Here is a 19790-nt window from a genome sequence, read left to right on the forward strand (position 1 = left end):
TACCTTATAACCAACATTTCTTTATAAGCAAGTTCTATATTACCAAATTTTACTGTATTTATAAAAAAAAAATGACTGCATTTCAAAATGCCACCACTATAGCAGTTTTTCATTCATTCTTTTAATCAATTTTTAATTTTCATGAACCTCTATCATTAAATAATATCCCGATAATTTACTTCAAAAGGCTTCTTCTTCCATTAAGCTTCTATCTGATGAGGGGAAAAACCTTGTTTTTTATTTTAATAAATAGTATTGTTGCTTTACAGAAAAAATAATAATAACAAAAAGCAGGCAAAAAAAATCTTGAAATAGATTTACAGAAAATCATGCTTATATATAATGAACACGCTTGTAATAAATTTAAGCTTACAGCAAAGTGATTTTCATTCACCTTAACTTTAAAATATATTGTGATATATTATAATGAATTGCATTTATCATCCATTCCTAGCACTTCATTATAAATGTGTTTTACTGTAAAATCTTTTCCAGTCTGAATGTATGATTTAAAAGAAGGCTTGATCAACACAACAAAATGTTATTAATGGACCTTGAGAGAATATTTTGAAATATAATCATGATAATTTCACCAATGAAAGCCTGAAATATGCTATCTATTAATTTATATGAATTTTTGGCTTTTTCAGAAAAAATGCAGTTTTCAAAAATGAAAGATTATTTTAAGGCTTAAAATATTGCTGTAAATCAATGCGTAATATTATGCCCTGTTCACACAGAGAGTTTATTTCGAATTAAATGTAAGTTACTGCGAATTAAATTTGAACCACGTTCACACGAAGAATTTAATGCGAATTAGTTTAATTCGAATTAGTTCACTGCGCATTAAAATACTTCACATTACCTCTGTGTGAATGCTAATCGAAGCTAATTCGAATTCAATTCTGATGCATGCGTAACGGCAGAATTATGTTACATGCCACATACTGGTGGTCAGATATAGGTATCTGTGCTATTTTTGAGTGAAAAACAAAGGAAAATCATGTTAATCACTAGAATGTGTACAATCAATACATAAGCCTTAGTATCAAATGGATCTGCTATGCTCAATGTGACGTGATTTGCAAATGACGTTATAATAGCCGTACTGAATAGCCTTACTGTAGAAATAAAAATTTAATTCGCATTAGTTTACTTCACATTAGCTGTCGTGTGAACGCAATTTAATTTGCATTACATGTAGTTAAATTCGCATTATTTTACTTTACACTAATTTACTGCAAATTAAACTCTCTATGTGAACAGGACATTAATATCTACTACAACTTAGACTGTCAAGAAGTTAGTTTAATTTTGATCAGGATTGGTTAAAAATTGAAATAATTTCACTTAAATTAACTTTTTTTCATAAATAATTCACAATTTATTATTTTTGGTGGAAACATTTCTGGTTTATTAAATTATAAACAAATAATTAAGTATAGAATTTATTCACTTTCAGCAGTAACAACTGCAGATAAAACGTCAACTTCTTGAAATAATTTGAATATTAAACAAATGGAAAATTATTGTGTATGGTACCCCTTACAGAAAAAAACCAATAGAAACTTATAAGTGTTTTTTACTTTACTTATAAGAAACTGATATGTCACCTATAAGTTTTGAAATTTACTTATAAGTGTACTACATGTATAAGTCAAAGTAAGTATAAGTGAGGAACAGATTTTGTTAATACTTCACTTATAAGTGAAGATTAGCCATGTATCTGTGAATATTTCACTTATACTTCACTTATAAGTGAAGATCAGTATGGTATTAGCCAGAATAAGTGTGGACTTAGAATTTTTACACTATACTAGACTTCTCTTGAGTTGCATTGTGGGTATTCAAGCTAACCAATCAGAAATTTTGTCTCTGCAGAGATAAACAACAAGAATTTGAAACTAAGTTAGTCTCTGTGAAAGGATGTTGTTGGAGATTTCAATTTATTTTGAGTATGCTTTCACATCAGGTTCAACAAGTAGGTTCTATTCACATCATCTTTTTATTTTAACTTCCTTTGCCTGAAATTTTGAATCAATTGACTTAGTTGCTTTCAGATTTCATAAATTTGAAGAAGCCTCAAGGTCATTAAATCTTAACTGAATTCTTTTTGTCCAGCATTTTTGTTTGTAAACTGAAATAATATATAAAGTTTGCATCATCAAAGAATGTCATATGAGAGGGAATTTTTTTTTCATAAAATGTTAACTTGATTATTTCATCTTAGTGCAGATGCATATGTATATGTAAAATAAAAAAAAACTTTGAACATCATGCAACCCCTGCATGATTGGAAGTTCTGTTCTAAATTAAGATCTTCAAGGCAGTGCTGAACTTCACTTATAAGTGTAAGTGACTCATACTTGATAAAGTGTGAAGGGCTAATACTTGACTTATAAGTCACTTATAAGTGACTATACTTGCATAAAGCAAAAGTGGCTAATACTTGGCTTATAAGTCACTTATAAGTCAAGCACCTCATTTGCATATAAAATCCTAATGAGTCACTTATCAGTCACTTATAAGTTAAATGTATCAGTGAAGTATAAGTCCAGTATAAACAACTTATAAGTAAAAGAATAAATCATTTATAAGTCACTTATCAGAAATTTCTGTAAGGGATTGTCGTAACAACATGGTAGGCACTTTTCTTGCAAATAAAACACTTTTGCAGGGCCAAATATGAATATTAAGTATTTGCCCCTGGAGCAGATTGTCTAAATAATATGTTTTTAGCTCACCTGAGCTGAAAACTCAAGTGAACTTTTCTGATTCTTGTCCAGTATCAGTCTGTCAAAAGCTGTCCATCTACAAAGTTTTCATATTTTTGACTTCTAAAAAACCACTGGGTCAATTTTAACCAAAGTTCACACAAAGCACCCTTGAGTAAAGGGATTCCATTTTTTTTTCAAATGAAGGACCAAGTCCCATTCTAAGGGGGGTCAATCAAGAAAAGGCAAAAATAGAATGGTGTCATTAAAAAAATCTTCTCAAGAACCACTGGGCCAGCATAAGTGAAATTTAAGTGAAAGCTTCCTCCTGCAATATTTTTCATACAATGATGCAGGTTGTACTAGTTTAGTCATTCTTTTTTTTTATTTTTAGAATAGATCATGGTATTTTCCATTAATCGTTTAGTTAATGGCTAATGTCTGTGCTCAAGAACAAAATGAGAGATATAATCTCCTAGTACAATCAACACAATGATGTATTGTAGGTTTATAATGTGGGTAATGCATATTTTAAAAAAAATGCTGCATTTTATTGGATAGGATTATACTCAAAAACAGAACAATGAAGATCATTTAATTTTTAATGAGGCAGACATGCAAACAGACAATATCCAAATCCCCTGAGATATTGCATGCAATTGACTGCAGAATGTCACTTCCAGTGAGAGAAATAAACAATATAGGGATGGCATATACTGCTCTTAATATTTATATAGACTTTTCTAATTGTTAGAAATGTATCCCTGTGTTATCTATGTGTTAATTTTGTAAATGACCTTTTATCAAATTTATAACAAAATGAGGGTCGACCATACAGAGGCTCAAGGGGAGTTTTTTTTAATTGATGTGTTACAATAGGCAGTGTTTTGCCACAAGTCTCATATGAATTGGTTTTGTAATATCAAAACTAATACTGTCAGTAGTGAAAAAAATCATTATGTCATTTATTTCCTAGTGTATTGGATTCTCGATACTGAATATAGTCCAATTAATTTATGAAAATGAAAAGGGTTTTCTTTCTTTGCTTTATGATTCAACTTTCAAATGCAGTCAGATCTCAATATCTGGAACTCAGAAAAACTAAAAAATGTTTTAAAAAATTAGTTATCTCTGTATTTAATTGAGATGTCCTAGTTAAAACTCAAGTTCAGGTCAGCTTCAACATATTGTTATGAAAATTGCAAAGAATTTCACACAATGAAAAAAAAAAAAAAAACTTAGTCACCATTACAAAGTATGGTTTTATAAATGAATGTTTATTCAAATGTACAATATTCGATCCTTTGCAGGGAGAATATAATATGGGTGAACCGGCCATTTGCTCTTTGGATTGCTCAAGTCACAGTAGCCATTATCAGTCTACTTGAAACCATTCTTATACAGTACCTCAGTTACAAGGTTCGGGTTTAATTAACATTGATTTCTGTTAAAACATACTGCAACAAGAGATAATCTTGTTGATTTTAGAGGCTTGAAAACATAAAAAAAATTCCTAAAAATGATGAAAATATGATACAGACAGCTAAGTACCAATAGGATTAAAGCATAAAACAAAACCAGGACACATATTGTTATAAAAAATAACTAAAATATTTTTCTTTTTTTCTTTTGCAGGGAAATATATTGCAACAGATTCTGTCTGTAGAGTTTTTATTGGAACTTGTGAATACAGTTCCCTTTGTAGTAACAGTAAGTGACATTGTGTTGTGATGTTTATTCTTGTTTTGAAATTTTTGAAGTCTCACAAAAGACAAGTGTAAGAATTGAAGCATTAGATGAATTGTGCAGTAACCATATCTCTTATTTTTCCTGTCACAGTCTTTCTTTTTGGTTACAGATATTTTGGCCTCCTTTGAGACAGCTTTTTATTCCTGTGTTTTTTAACATCTGGTTAGCTAAGCAGGCCTTAGAAGATATGTTTGTAAGTACCTGGTAGATTGATATAAAAGATTTCATTGATTTTTATCACCTAAAATACCTGGTAGTTGGGTTTTGCCCAAAGGATATAATTTCTCAGTTTTCCAGAATCATCTCTAACAGAATATAAAATTATTTTGCTTAAGCAGTTTTTATCTTATTTTTTTCCCCAAAAAATTTATGCAATGTAGTATTGAGTGATATAGTTTAATAAAAATTAAATAATAGATAACAGAGCTGTTATGTCTGACTACAGGTCAATGTAGATAATGACAAAGCAAAATAACATAGATCATATTTCAAGCTATCTCTCTTAGCAAAATACTTCAGGTGCAAAAGACGTGACATGATTTTTGGACATTAGTGAAATGAATTTTCAATCAGGATATAAGTGAATTGATATTTTCTATAAATGAGTTCTTTGACATGATTCTTGTAATTGTATATCTTTATCTCCAAGGAAATGAAAAGTAGAATTTATCTACTTAAAGACACCTATATCATAACTGACGTAATAGTACCTATAGGATCAATTATTTGTTGAGGATCATAGAGATAATTTCCTCGATAAAACCTAGAAGATTGATAAATTAGAAGACTTTGTTAAGATTGAAAGGAAATATTTGGGTCTGGGGAAATGTTATTGTATTATTATGTTTATTGATTTTATTGAACAGAATGATTTACACCGAGTGATGATGAAGTCACAGTCTGCCTTGTCTCAACAAATCATGATCCTCATAGCTACCATTGTATGCCTTGTCATAACCAGGTAAGATAACTTATTTAGCCATCACTAATAACTAATTAACCACCAGTAGTTACTGATTAACCACAACTAATGATTGTATGCCTTGTCATAACCAGATACAACTAAATAACAATGACTAATTACATGTACTACTTAACCATGACTTATTACTAATTTACCACACCAATGATTGTATGCCTTGCCATAACCAGGGAAGACTACTAATTACCTATTACTTACTCCTAATTAATCATGACTAATTACTAATTAAACACCACTAATGACTGCATGCCTTGTCATAACCAGCTAAGACTACTACCATAAATTAATACTCACTGTCAGCTATTGATTTAAAGGTTCAAGTGAGTTTTTCTGATTAAAGGTGTCCAGTGACTGTCTTCCATCTTGTACTCTCTGTTCTTTGTTGTCACATTTTAATTTATTCTTCAGAATCTAACTGTACCTGTTCCAACAAAACTTTCCAAAAGGGAAGGGGATTTGTGTTTCTTCAAGTGAAAAGCAATACCTCTTTTAAAGGGAGGCAATAAAGAAGTACTGTAGAGAAAATAATAGTGTAGTCATTCAAAATCTTCTTCTCAAGAATCACTGGGATAGAAAAAAATGAGACTTATATAAAAGCTATAACTCAGGGTTATGATTGGGAAACAATAGGATTTCAAATATTTACTTTGAATATATTAAATTGGGTTATGTCATGACCCCTTTGGAATAGGTTTGATGCACAATATGTTGTCAAAATTTTATATGGTAATATATAGGATTAAAATATTTAAAGATCTAAAAAAAACAGTAGTGCCAATGTGACTCAGGTAAGCCTTGTGGCCCATGGGTCTCTCGTTCTGTAACCTGTAATAACCAAATAGTGAGTAGAATTTTCTAATTGGTGATTCAAAATTACTCCTCCCAGTCAACTTATCATGTGCAAACATTGTTGTAAATTAAATTCTATTTATGATTGTAAGATTGAAGTTTTTGTTTTTGTGTTTAGTACGTGCGGCGTGCAGCATCTCCAGCGTGGTGGTAACAGACAGTTTGATCTGTTTGAATCCCTCTGGTTCTCCATGGTGACATTTTCTACTGTCGGATATGGTGACATATACCCTGATATCTGGATCAGCCAGCTCTACATGTTGACTATGATCTTTGCAGCCCTCATTGTTTTCCCCAGACAAGTAAGAACTAAGTAAACATAAAAAATCTATACTTGTAATGCCTAAAAGTTGTAACTGTTTTATTTGTTGTGATCTCTTTGATATGTCTGCAGACAGTTATTGAAGTTTTTTTTTATTTTGATGAGTCATAGAGATTAGTTTGATAATTACATATAGTTATAATCACTGTTTCAAAGTTGCTAAAAAAATTTAAATTTTAGAATAAAATTTAAAACTCAGAATCATCAGATACTTTGATACAATTAGGTGGCCAATATATTTTTGAACATGGAATCTATACTCTATACAAGTATTTTCTATATACTGTACGTTGGCAAATAATCACTATGGTTTTAATTTCACTATGTTCGTGAATCATCATTTTTCCACAAAATTAAACCCATAGTGAATGCTATCATTAGTTTTTAAGAAGGTTTAAATGCTTACCTATACAAAATTTAATTTAATTTCTTTTTGAAAAATCATGAAATTTTAACACCGTGGAATTAAAATGACTTACAGTATGTGGTTACAGGGTAGATATTGATAGCTAGGTTGAAGTTTGATGAATTTTTGATTTTAGAACTTTGGTGAGTCAACACTATAACAGTATACAGTAAAACTCTGTTATAACGAAGTCACTGGGACCTGTGAAATTACTTCACTATATCCATAATTTGTTGTATCCATATAAGGAATTCGGTAAATTTATATAGCTGGGGATCCAGGAAAACTTCGCTATATCCGTGAATTCGCAATATCTGTGTTCGTACTAAGCGAGTTTTACTGTAGGAATCTTGCTGTAGTGATGATAAGTTGAAACATTGAGGATTATGTATTAGTCATTCATTCATATCATCACTTTCCTCTTCATTAACCTTTCCAGTTTACAGTATTTAATATTATGGATACATAAAGATAAAATGTGGACCACCTTCATATGAATCTTAGCACACCTTAGCTGGAGAATCAGTGATTTTTTTTTAGTGATCAAAGTTTGTCCAGCCTTTGTAGATATGTGTGTATGTATGTGATTGTATGCTTTTACATGCATGCTTATCTAGCATAAACTTTTCATCTTGTCAAGAATTACTAGACCATTTTCAACCAAACTTGGCAAATAGTTATTTAAGAAACAATGAAGGAAGGATGGTATATATACAGATCTTCCTCTCATGAATAACTTCCTAGAAAAAAAAGTAATTAGGTGAGATTTTTATATAATTTGCTCAAATTATGCACCCCCCTCCCTTTCCAACTTTCCTTAGTTTGTTGCATTTGTTTGTTTATTCAGGAAAATTGCACATAGAATACAGCATAATTGACACAAAAAATCTAGCATAATTATAAAATACAAGTAAAATTACAGTAGGTTCTTAAAGTCAATAATATTTCATTGGCATAAGGAGTCCTGCTGAATGATATGAGAAATTAACATATTTCCTTAAATATGGTGTTATTAGTTTGTGTGTGTGTGTGTGTGTGTGTGTGTTCTGACTACCGGTAATTAATGCAGTAGAAGTGACTAACAGAAAGTTCATTTTTTTAGCTGGAACACCTAGGTTATACTTGGTTAGAGAGACAGAGACAGGGTGGTGCTTACAGTAATCACCGCGCTCAGACAGAACGCCACGTGGTGGTGTGCACTACCACTCTACAGTCAGACACAGTGCTCGATTTCCTCAATGAATTTTATGCTCATGCCATTTTGCAGGTAAGATTTGGTAAATAACATCTGAAGATTATTTTTTGGATTGAAATGCATATGCTAGATTTCTACTATTCCTTCTCTTTCTTTATTGGAAAATGCTGGTAGAAACAATTTTCACTTACTAATTGATTAGAAAGAACTATAAATATTCATGTATATTTCATCTGCCCCAAATAGGAATCATTATATTTCATGGGGATCATTTTTCCTGGATTTTGAAGGTATACATGTATATCATTATACCCAAAAAATGTACATTCTCAGAAAATATGGAGACTATATAATTAGGCTGAAGATATCCTACATATGGAGATGATCACCCATAAAACTATGTCCCCATGAATTAATATATTTTTGGCAATTAAATCTAAAGATCATAGAAGACAATCTTGCTCTGTCTTCTGTGATTTCATATATCATTGATGATATTCTACACACAATTATGAAAGGTAAAACTCTGGGTAGACATGGACTTGATGTTTCTCAGTCAAAAAGAAGGACATCAGATACCCATTCTACCCTCAAATCAGTGAAATTTATATTTGGATGAAGCAAATTTATTATCAATCGGTCGACAAGTACAGCTCTAACTTTAACCTAGAGCTTAATTTATAGATAGATTATGGGAAGAGAGAGGGATACAAAATACTCATTTCTATCAATTTTTTTTTTGCATTTTCATTTCTCAAGAACAGCACCAAGCCACCTTTTGCTTTATTGGTTTGGCTTATATACAATGTATTTACGGTAATTTTTCTGAAACTAGCAGCTGACTTTATTTTTTCCCCCCAGTATTTTATGTTTATTTTTGTTACATTGTACTAAAAAAAAGTTAAAGATTAAGCATAACAATAAACAAACTTATTCTAGATTGATATATTTAATAAGTCTGGTTTTGAAGTGATACATATTTTTAGCATCACCAACATTTGGATGCATACTTAGGTGAATATTTTTACATCACCGGCAACTGACACTCACTTAGTTAACAAGATTTAGAACCATTTCACACAAATAGGAAACCTCACAATTCCCTCTCTTCTGAAGCCATTAAAGACCTTCTAACAAGTGTTCGCTGTGCATTTAAGTGGAATCTCATTCTTTTTTATTGCCTTTTCACACCATAAACAACAGAAGCAACTGACAAGCAATTGAACTACAAGTCACTTTAGCTGTTTAGATGTTTTTTTGTAACTCCTTTTTATGTCACCTCTTTCATGAATTCAGCATTTTATTATCGTTTAACTAGTGCATCGTTTTAGAATGGAAAGAATGTTTAAAGCAACAGTTACTTTAACGGTAATAGCCAGTAATTATGTACAGCAGAAAAATTTGAAGCTTACTGCCATAAGTTAGCTCTCATAAAACATCTGACCTAAATGTAGGTCAATTGTTGTTAATCTTTATTTTTTGACTTGATGATCATTAATTTGATAACGATGAATAACTTTCTTTGGGGCAATTTATTTATGCATGCATGTTCAAGGCAGTGTTTAAGTGGCCTCATTATCCCATTTTGTTCTATCCTAAACATGTTTATAACTTTGATAGCGTAACGTACACATGCATTTTGTTATAAAACTAAATAAGTAAGCTATTCTAATGTGTTTCAGGATTACTATGTTGTTCTGCTTTCTCCATGTGACCTTGACCCCACAATGAAGGTCCTCCTACAGGTTCCTATTTGGGCTCAGAGGGTCATTTACATCAGGGGATCAGCTCTCAAGGACTCCGACCTCACCAGGGCAAGGTTCTTGTCATTTTATTGATTTCTCAGCAGAATAAAAAAAAAAACTTTTGCCCTTTTCAGCTGAAGGACACAGTAAATTTTTTTTTCAAAATCGTAAGAATAAAGGAATTTATCCAGATTTATTATACTGAGAATTGAATTCCTATCTTCTAAGTTGACCCGTTTAGATTGAATATTCAAACAAGGCCATATATCATATAACCTGAGTAAAACCTGGAAGCTGTGTCTGAAAGACTTGATTTATAGTAGTTGTGGCTATATTGGTTGGGATCAGAATAAAGCTCAGTTTTCAAAATAGGAAAGTTGTGTTTGATGTTATGTCTTTAAACAAAGATCATCAATTCAGTGTTATTTAGATACCCATTTGAGAGTACTTCTTTTGAAAAGCTAAGATTGAAGTTGAATCACCAATTAAGAACTACAAAATTTGATGTTGAATAGAATCACATTGCTTTACACTTTAATAAAGAGAGAGCTTAATATAATGGTTCTATTGACAGAGTACAGGACGCTGAGGCATGTTTTATTCTGGCAGCTAGAAATTATGTTGACAGAGGTGCTTCTGTAAGTACAAAAGAGTTTATGGAGTTTTCATTAAAACAATATGTACATTCTACCTGAAATTTTTTTTATGAATACACAATCTAATTAAAAGTAGACTTATAATTCTCCTACTCTATAATGTGCTGTAATGGCTTGGACCGTGGATATTGGCCTGGGTAGCTCAGTCAGAAGAGCTCCTGACTAGTGATGCAGGGGTCCCGGGTTCAATTCCCGGTCCAGCCATACATTTTCTCTTTTCCTGTTACGGTGCTATGCAGCATTTCATAGAAGATTAGAATTACAAATTTAATTTTCATGTTCCCTTTCAAAAGAAATTGATGTTAGTTTGTACCTGTTGGTCTGTAAGTGGTTGTTTTACAAAGTGCTGTATGCTCAGAATCTTAAATCTTTCATTTTGTTTGAAGACATCAACGGTACACTATTACCCCCTTAAAAGAAGATGAACTCTATTGATTTTGAGATCTCAAGGTCAAAGGTCAAGGGTTAAACTACATTGGACATAAGAAGATATTGTATACTGAATATTTTTAGAACCCTTTACCTGACATACAGTAATCTTGGTACTCCCTAAAAGGTAGATAACCCCTGTTTATATTGGGGTCACAAGGTCAAAGGGCAAGGGACTATGGACTAATCTTAAAGTCTGCTCAGTTATCTTTAAACTCTTTGTTGTTGATGCACATATTGTTTTGTAAGTAAATGATAATACATGTACCTATTTGTATGATTAAATATGTAAATTCTATGTAAAGAATAAAGGATACATTTTTAATTTCCTCGAATTATAATTTTCAGTTTAAGGGCACCATTTTAACTATGATAATTTAAGGTATACACTTTTTTTGTTGGTAGGTCTTGCTTGTCCTATACGTATGATTGTCTGTACTTCTGTTTTAGGATCAACACACCATTCTAAGATCCTGGGCCATCAAAGATTTTGCCCCTCATTGTCCTCAGTATGTGCAAATATTCAGACCAGAAAATAAATTCCATGTCAAATTTGCAGGTTTGAGAATTTTATTTTATTTAAGTAAATTATCTTCCAATGTCTTGGTACCCATTGTTATACATGTATATGGTATGAATTTCAGACAAAGAACACATACAATATAATGCTGACCATGTTTAGATACGTATGGGACTCAAGCATGCTCCTTTCTTGTATGTCAGACGACTTTACATATTTATATCAATAATTCGTATTCTTTCTTATTTTCCTTACTGTCACTACAGTAGAGATGATAAAGAACATCAATATTTCAAACTTCTATTTAAATTCAAGTAAACTGAATAGAGGCATTTTTGTTAATTATTGATCAGTTTTAGGGTTTGAGCTCTGTGATGTTTGTAAAACAGACAGTCATTGATCTTGTTCTAATTATCATTTGAGCGGAACATTGATTATTTTCCCCTTTGTCAAGTTCACTGTTTATTGTGTAAATGACTTCTAGAGAAAAGACATTTTTCTTAATGCTCTTGATACTGGCTGAACAAATGCGAGATTGATTCTGTGACTTCTGCCAAAAGTTCATGTTTAACTTTTCTGCAACAGCGATTTTATTCTGCTAATGAGATTATTTTGGTTTTGTTTTTTTTTTGCCCCCCCCTCCTTCAAATAAGCTAAAAGCCTCTGTCTTTGGGGTTCAGTTGCAATATTTTGTGCATCTTACAATAACAAAGTGGCAAATATAGCAACTTTTTTTTCAACTGATCAGATATTTAATATCATTTACTTTAAATCAATAGGTTACAGTTTTTTTTACCCAAATAAAAAGTGTTATTGGTAGCATAAAGAATTGAAGGAAATATATATATTGGAAAACGATTACTAGGATATGCTCCAAATCATGTGCCTTTGTAATTAGGGATTTCGTAATTATGCATGACCCATACTGATAAGTGGTACACTAGAGATTTTATCTGTCCAGAGACAATTAGCTTCCTGGTACAATCTTTTGTGTAGAGAAATGGTGTCTTTAAATGTTGGTTAGAATTACAATTTTCTGAAGGTAACTATATTGATTTCTTTGTTTCACAGAGCATGTGGTTTGTGAGGATGAATTTAAATATGCTTTACTTGCCAACAACTGTCTATGTCCAGCTACCTCTACATTAGTTACTCTGCTACTCCACACCTCTAGGGGACAGTAAGTCTGATTGGTTATAAATTACAGCAAGTAAACTGTATAGTCATTGGTCAAAAATGAGAAGATAATGAAATAAAAATCTGATTGGTTAAAATGACTGCAGAAAGATCTCATATGAAGTGTATCAAGAAGATACTGAAATCTAATTGGATAAAATCTCATGTACAGTGTATCACTTCAAAGTGAGGACATGAAAGGAACATGTGAATTTAATTTGTACATATGTTGAAACATCTAGATACAAAGGTTAAAGACCACCACAAACTTTTCTGACCAATAAAATAACTTTCAACTTTCAGAAAGGTGTATCTGATTTGACTGTTTCATTTGAAAGCAAACTGGCACATTCTGCATGTAAAGCAAATAGGTGTCTTTGAAAATTAATGCCAAATTCTTTCACAAAACAGTGCATTATAATGATTGGTTTTGGTATTGATTTTGTAATCTTTGAATTCTGTTGACAGAGAAGGACAACAGTCTTCTGAAGAATGGCAGAAATTGTACGGAAAATGTTCAGGAAATGAAATCTACCACATCAAACTTGGTGAAAGCAAGTTCTTCAAGGAATATGAAGGAAAAAGCTTTACATATGCATCATTTCATGCTCACAGAAGGTGATTGCTAAGCCTTGTTGATTACTTGGAATTAGTATCAGCATTTCACTTAAAAGTGCATTAGTAATTACAGTCTTAACAATCATTGCCAACATAAAGTATTCTACTATCGAAAATATTTCCCCTTAAAGTACCAATGTGTAAATGGGTCATATAATTTGACTATCAGTCTTGCCTGAAACTGTATGAAGTTAATTCCTTGGACAAATATTGTCTTAGTGAGTCAGTAATATGGTTGAAAGTTGAAATCCTTTCTTTGTTGTGTAGATTCATATTTGATGATATTCATTGTGTTCTTGGACATCAATCTTCAACTTTTTACAAGTTGACACAACTTCAAAATGATATTGGATTTGACTAGTTCACTGCAATTAAACATCTCTGCTTTAATATTTAACTTACATTGAATTTTTTAGCTGTGTTTGCATGACTCACTTCATTAATATTTTTTAGATTTGGGGTCAGTTTAGTGGGAGTTGACCAGAACATCCAAGACTCCACTATCCAGCTGAACCCCGGCCCCCGACACATCATGAAGACATCCGACATCTGTTTCTACATGAACATCACCAAGGAGGAAAATACGAGGACATTTAATCTGGCCCACCCTCAGGAGGGAGGACAGAAACTTGACCAGCAGAATCTCCCCACAGGGACTCAACAGGCCTCTAGGGTGGCTAGCATGATTGCCAGTGTGGGTAGGTGTATAGTACTACTACATTAAACTTTGTGGTACACTGTAGAGAGATTTATTGTTGTTGTAAAGTACTGTTAGAAATAAAGACTAACATGAATGAAATATTACAGTGTAGAATATAGTGTAGAGGAATGATTACTGTTGTATATATCTTGATACAATCACATCAAAGTCCGTTAACTCTTCTGCTTCCGCATTCTGAGATATTCATCATCATTAACTTTTTAATTAAAGTATGACATTCCTGATATAAATTCACACAATATAATTCTCCTCTTGTTTAATCTAAGGTGAAGGTTTTGATGATTTTGAGCCAGGTTTGTATTTCTATCAGATTTTGAAAGTTTTTATCTCACAGTTTTTCTCTGATATATTTCCATTCACTTCTCCTATCATGTGAAATCCTTGACAAAGATAGTCTAAATGAAAATTATTATAATAAAAGATAGTCTAGATGAAAATTATTATAATAAAAGATAGTCTAGATGAAAATTATTATAATAATCTTCCTTGATGGAACATGGGGAAAAAAGCAAAAAAACGATATATATATATATATATATATATATATATATATATATATATATATATATATATATATATATATGTTAATTTACTATCTGTTTTAAACTGTTCTTAAAATTTGCTTCAAGTTTTTCTAGTATGAAAAGCCACTTTATTATAAAGTTCATTTCTAACAATTGTTAATGATGGAGTGTCATTCACTTCTGACACCAAAATATCATTGCTTTAAGGGATTTCTTGTGATATTTCACCTGTGTTTAATTTACAATTTATTGTATGAAGATTTTCGATCCTTACTTTGTATGATTCCTGAGAACCGCGCTGGAACAAAAATACTAGGTGATTAATCATTCTACCGAATTTTTCCTTATGTTGACTGTTAAGGGGATATATCTTCCTACCTCAATTCCATGAATCAGATCTTAGTATGGAAATTTTGGTGTTTTTATTCAAGTAATTCTTTGTATGTAACCTATAGTATTGTATTTTTACAAAACAAATATATAGTATACAACTACATATATGAATATGTAAATATAGAACAGCATTTTTAACTTTTTAATCAACCATTACATTCAATCAGCAAAACACTTCATAGAGGGAGGGAATCTTACAAAATTCCCCATAATGTTTCAAAATACAATGTCAGAATGTATTCATATACATGTGAAAGGTGTGCAGACAAGATGAGATTATATTCCCTGGTTTAGTCCATACCCAGTGTTTGTTTTTGTTTTTTTTAATAGTCCATGTTGGTGTTTATAAACATTTGAAATATTTTTAGTTTATCCAGTGGCACATTAATGTCCTCTCACTCACTGGAATACAAAGGATAGGTTTTTCAGATAAATATGTGGACATTTCAGTGTATTATTTTTTTCTTTTAAAAAAACAAGATACAACATTTTGATTTTTGGTCATTAGAATTTTATTTTTGAAAAGGAAAAATTACTTTTTTGGGGGGAGGGGGGATTTCACTAAAACATTTAGATATGTAAATTGGTAATACACATTTGTCTTATTTTTTAAAGATCATGTTCTGAATTTTTTAAAGATTTTTTATGCACTTGAAATCTGTGTTCTTTGAATGACTTTCTATCTGTATAATTTCTCTAAAAATTTCATTTAGAAGCTGAGAAAGAGAGATGTTTTTACTCCAGATAATAAAATCTTTTGCATTTTCTTTTCATCAGATTGTAATTTCAATACACACAGTTTTTTAATAAAGTTCTTTTCACCATTTTTACAGCTTGAATCTTCTCTCTGTAATTTGACTCAAAGTATATTATGGTTTTCTTTATATAACCACTAATAAATAAGAAAAGTTTTGGTTGAATATTAATTTGCTGTGCTTTGTGTTTTGATTAAAAGCATGCTTTTCATATTGGCATATCAATTTGCTTTTTAAGATGACTCAAAGTTCAGAGGGTAGTTCATATGTCTCAGTTGAATGTACATGTATTATGCCTTTGAAAGGTTTAATATACAGATGAACTTTAAAATCTCGAACATCAATAGCTCTAAAAACCCTTGATATGTCTAAGTGATTTTAAAGTCTCAATCAACCACTTTCCTGTATGTATTTTTAACCTCGATATCTCAAATTCTTGGATATCTTAGATGCTTTATCTTGGCTTTATCTATTGAGTTCGAAATAACATGTACATGTAGTTTTACACAAAGTATATAATTAAAAGCTTAATTAATAAATGAATATGATATTTTGTATGGTAAAGAAATTATCATGTATTTAGATTCTTATAGATGAATTATGGTATAAAATAGTAAAGAGAAAGGTAAAAGAGTTTGTCAAGTAAAACAAATGATATGAAAAAAAATATATATTTCTGTAGCTAAAAAGATACCCCAATTGAAAATCCATGATGGATCAGAAACCACAGAGTCATTCAGTAACACATCTAAAACAAAATGTACTGTATATCCCTGGCAATGAATCTTTTTCAATGTGACATGCTTCATAAAAATTGAAAATTAGAATATCATTATAAATTGATTTTTTTTTTAACATGTTAAATTGATTTACCTTTTTTAACACCCAAGGTAACTTTTTTTAAAGGAACTGTAGCCCTAGAATTACAACACACAAGAGTAGCTACCTCAGACTCCAACAAGTCCCTAAGTTCCCCATCAGGTGTGAAACGCCCCTCCCACCTAGAACTTCCAAAAGGCTTGAACATTCAGAGTCTTCAGAAACGTCCCAGCATTGCCCCCGTCCCAGCATTCCTAGAGGCTAACGATATCCGGATCCAACTGAACTCAGATATAGAGTCAGAAGAGGAGGAAGAAATTCCATCCATGGATTCGGATGATACTGGATTTGAGTAAGTCATCCATCTTAATTTAATATCCAGTTACAGCAATCCATGTCAAACATTTAAGGGGGTTAAAAAAAAATTTCATAGTTTTAAATCAAGTAATTGTGTTGTTTACATTATTTTCATGTATTTCATTGATGATTAGTGCCTTTTAGCAAGAAGTTTTATGTTAATGTTGTGAATCCTAATTTATGGGTAGAGTTATGTTTCTGTGTATTAAAATGGATTTTAAACAAATATCAAAAATAGTATTCACAATGACATTCAGATATGTTCGAGGATTTCCACCTGTAACTCCATACATTGGTACCTCTCCAACTCTATGTCACCTCATGAAGGAAAAGAGGCCCCAGTGTTGTCTTAAACTTGCCACAGTAAGAAATGCTTAAAGTACTGTCATACTTATATACAGTTAATGATATGTAAAGAAACAGAGAGAATAGAAAAAAATAGAGAAACAAATAAATAAAGATTGCCGTTAACTTTCAATTTTTTATTCAGGAATGTGAACATTGCTTCCATAAGAATGCTAAGGAATACCAGTTTCCAAACAGAGCCATTATTGTGTGTGCTGACTATGCCAGCAGTGGACTTTACAACTTTATTGTGCCGCTCCGATCTCATGCTCGCCCCAGAGCTTCACTCAATCCTATTGTCCTACTGTTAGAGAGAGAGTAAGTCATTATAGTACAACTACTGTTAGAGAGAGAGAGTAAGTTCATATAGTACAACTAGGCTACTGTTAGAGAGAGTAAGTTCTTATAGTACAACTACTGTTAGAGAGAGAGTAAGTTCTTATAGTACAACTAGGCTACTGTTAGAGAGAGAGTAAGTTCTTATAGTACAACTAGGCTACTGTTAGAGAGAGAGTAAGTTCTTATAGTACAACTACTCTGAGAGAGAGAAAGAGAGAGAGAGTAAGTCATTATAGTACAACTGCTGTTAGAGAGAGAGTAAGTTCTTATAGTACAACTAGGCTACTGTTAGAGAGAGAGTAAGTTCTTATAGTACACCTACTGTTAGAGAAAGACTAAGTTCTTATAGTACAACTAGGCTACTGTTAGAGAGTAAGTTCTTATAGTACAACTACTCTGAGAGAAAGAGAGAGAGAGAATAAGTCATTATAGTACAACTACTGTTAGAGAGAGAGAGTAAGTTCTTATAGTACAACTAGGCTACTGTTAGAGAGAGAGTAAGTTCTTATAGTACAACTACTCTGAGAGAAAGAGAGAGAGAGAATAAGTCATTATAGTACAACTACTGTTAGAGAGAGAGAGTAAGTTCTTATAGTACAACTAGGCTACTGTTAGAGAGAGTAAGTTCTTATAGTACACCTACTGTTAGAGAGAGAGTAAGTTCTTATAGTACAACTACTGTTAGAGAGAGAGTAAGTTCTTATAGTACACCTACTGTTAGAGAAAGACTAAGTTCTTATAGTACAACTAGGCTACTGTTAGAGAGTAAGTTCTTATAGTACAACTACTCTGAGAGAAAGAGAGAGAGAGTAAGTCATTATAGTACAACTACTGTTAGAGAGAGAGAGTAAGTTCTTATAGTACAACTAGGCTACTGTTAGAGAGAGAGTAAGTTCTTATAGTACAACTACTCTGAGAGAAAGAGAGAGAGGGAGTAAGTCATTATAGTACAACTACTGTTAGAGAGAGAGAGTAAGTTCTTATAGTACAACTAGGCTACTGTTAGAGAGAGTAAGTTCTTATAGTACAACTCCTGTTAGAGAGAGAGAGTTTGTTCATATAGTACAACATGTAAGAGAGAGAATAAGTCATTATAGTACACTCACTGTGAGAGAGAGAGAGTAAGTTCTTATAGTACACATACTGTTAGAGAGAGAGTAAGTTCTTATAAGAGAGAGAGAGAGTAAGTCATTATAGTACAACTACTGTTAGAGAGAGAGAGTAAGTTCTTATAGTACAACTAGGCTACTGTTAGAGAGAGTAAGTTCTTATAGTACAACTCCTGTTAGAGAGAGAGAGTTTGTTCATATAGTACAACATGTAAGAGAGAGAATAAGTCATTATAGTACACTCACTGTGAGAGAGAGAGAGTAAGTTCTTATAGTACACATACTGTTAGAGAGAGAGTAAGTTCTTATAGTACATCTACTGTGAGAGAGAGAGAGAGAGAGAGAGTAAGTCATTATAGTACACTTATTGTTATAGAGAGAGTATGTCATTACATTAAACCTTCATTCAGAGAGCAAGTAAGTCAAATTAGTTGACTTACTGTTAGAAAGAGAAATAAGTTCTTATATAACACCTACTGATAGAAAGAGACTTAGTTCTTCTTAGTACAAAAATTAACTTTGTTTTAAGTCCACTTTCATTGGTACAGAGATTTTTTGTCAAATACAAGCTAGATGGTAAAATCGAGACATATTCAAGTATTGGGAGAAAATTTGAAGTCAGAAAATTTGCAAAGAATATTGTTTGTATTTGGCACATCATTGGAAAACTGACATGTTTATTCAGAAAATCATGCTGTGACAATATATAAAATCAGAGATTTTTTTTAGCAAATCATATTAAATTGACTCAACTGCTTAATTTGATAGTATGTGTACATGCATCAAATTATTTTTATCGTACCTTACTTGTGTAATTATTATTAAGGGTTTAATAACCCAAGTTAAAATTTTTGTTTCACTTGAGCCTGTGAAGTAAAAATCAGGACTTTTATCAGTATCCTAATTTTTGTTTTGTAGACCTGATTCCACATTTTTAGAGACAATCTGTCATTTCCCAATGGTTTATTGGATGATTGGATCTATAGAATGGTAATTGTATTTTAACACAGTATTGATTCCAAATTTATTTGTTCCTCTGAGCTGAAGGCCCGAGGTTTTCTGATCAT

The 19790-nt window shown here is 31.6% G+C and overlaps 1 protein-coding gene across 2 annotated transcripts in view; it reads left to right on the forward strand.

Moving 5' to 3' along the window:
- The window catches only part of LOC133179017 (potassium channel subfamily T member 2-like), a 59999-nt gene that overhangs the window by 29960 nt on the left and 10249 nt on the right, over positions 1–19790 (forward strand). Inside the window, exons 6-22 of one of the 2 annotated variants that reach the window (XM_061313694.1) lie at positions 4025–4133; positions 4350–4424; positions 4573–4656; positions 5330–5424; positions 6413–6596; positions 8125–8289; positions 9900–10036; positions 10537–10600; positions 11498–11606; positions 12639–12747; positions 13212–13361; positions 13815–14059; positions 14349–14375; positions 16661–16925; positions 17188–17293; positions 17421–17593; positions 19642–19713. In XM_061313694.1, coding sequence (XP_061169678.1) covers positions 4025–4133; positions 4350–4424; positions 4573–4656; positions 5330–5424; positions 6413–6596; positions 8125–8289; positions 9900–10036; positions 10537–10600; positions 11498–11606; positions 12639–12747; positions 13212–13361; positions 13815–14059; positions 14349–14375; positions 16661–16925; positions 17188–17293; positions 17421–17593; positions 19642–19713 — 2169 coding nt within the window. The remainder of the gene's footprint in view (positions 1–4024; positions 4134–4349; positions 4425–4572; positions 4657–5329; positions 5425–6412; positions 6597–8124; positions 8290–9899; positions 10037–10536; positions 10601–11497; positions 11607–12638; positions 12748–13211; positions 13362–13814; positions 14060–14348; positions 14376–16660; positions 16926–17187; positions 17294–17420; positions 17594–19641; positions 19714–19790) is intronic. The other variant, XM_061313695.1, reaches the window with a different exon arrangement.

Source organism: Saccostrea echinata, unplaced genomic scaffold (assembly GCF_033153115.1).
Source record: "Saccostrea echinata isolate AGI-Se365-2 ecotype Australia unplaced genomic scaffold, CSIRO_AGI_Sech_v1 ptg000004l, whole genome shotgun sequence".
NCBI classification, from domain to species: Eukaryota; Metazoa; Mollusca; class Bivalvia; order Ostreida; family Ostreidae; genus Saccostrea; species Saccostrea echinata.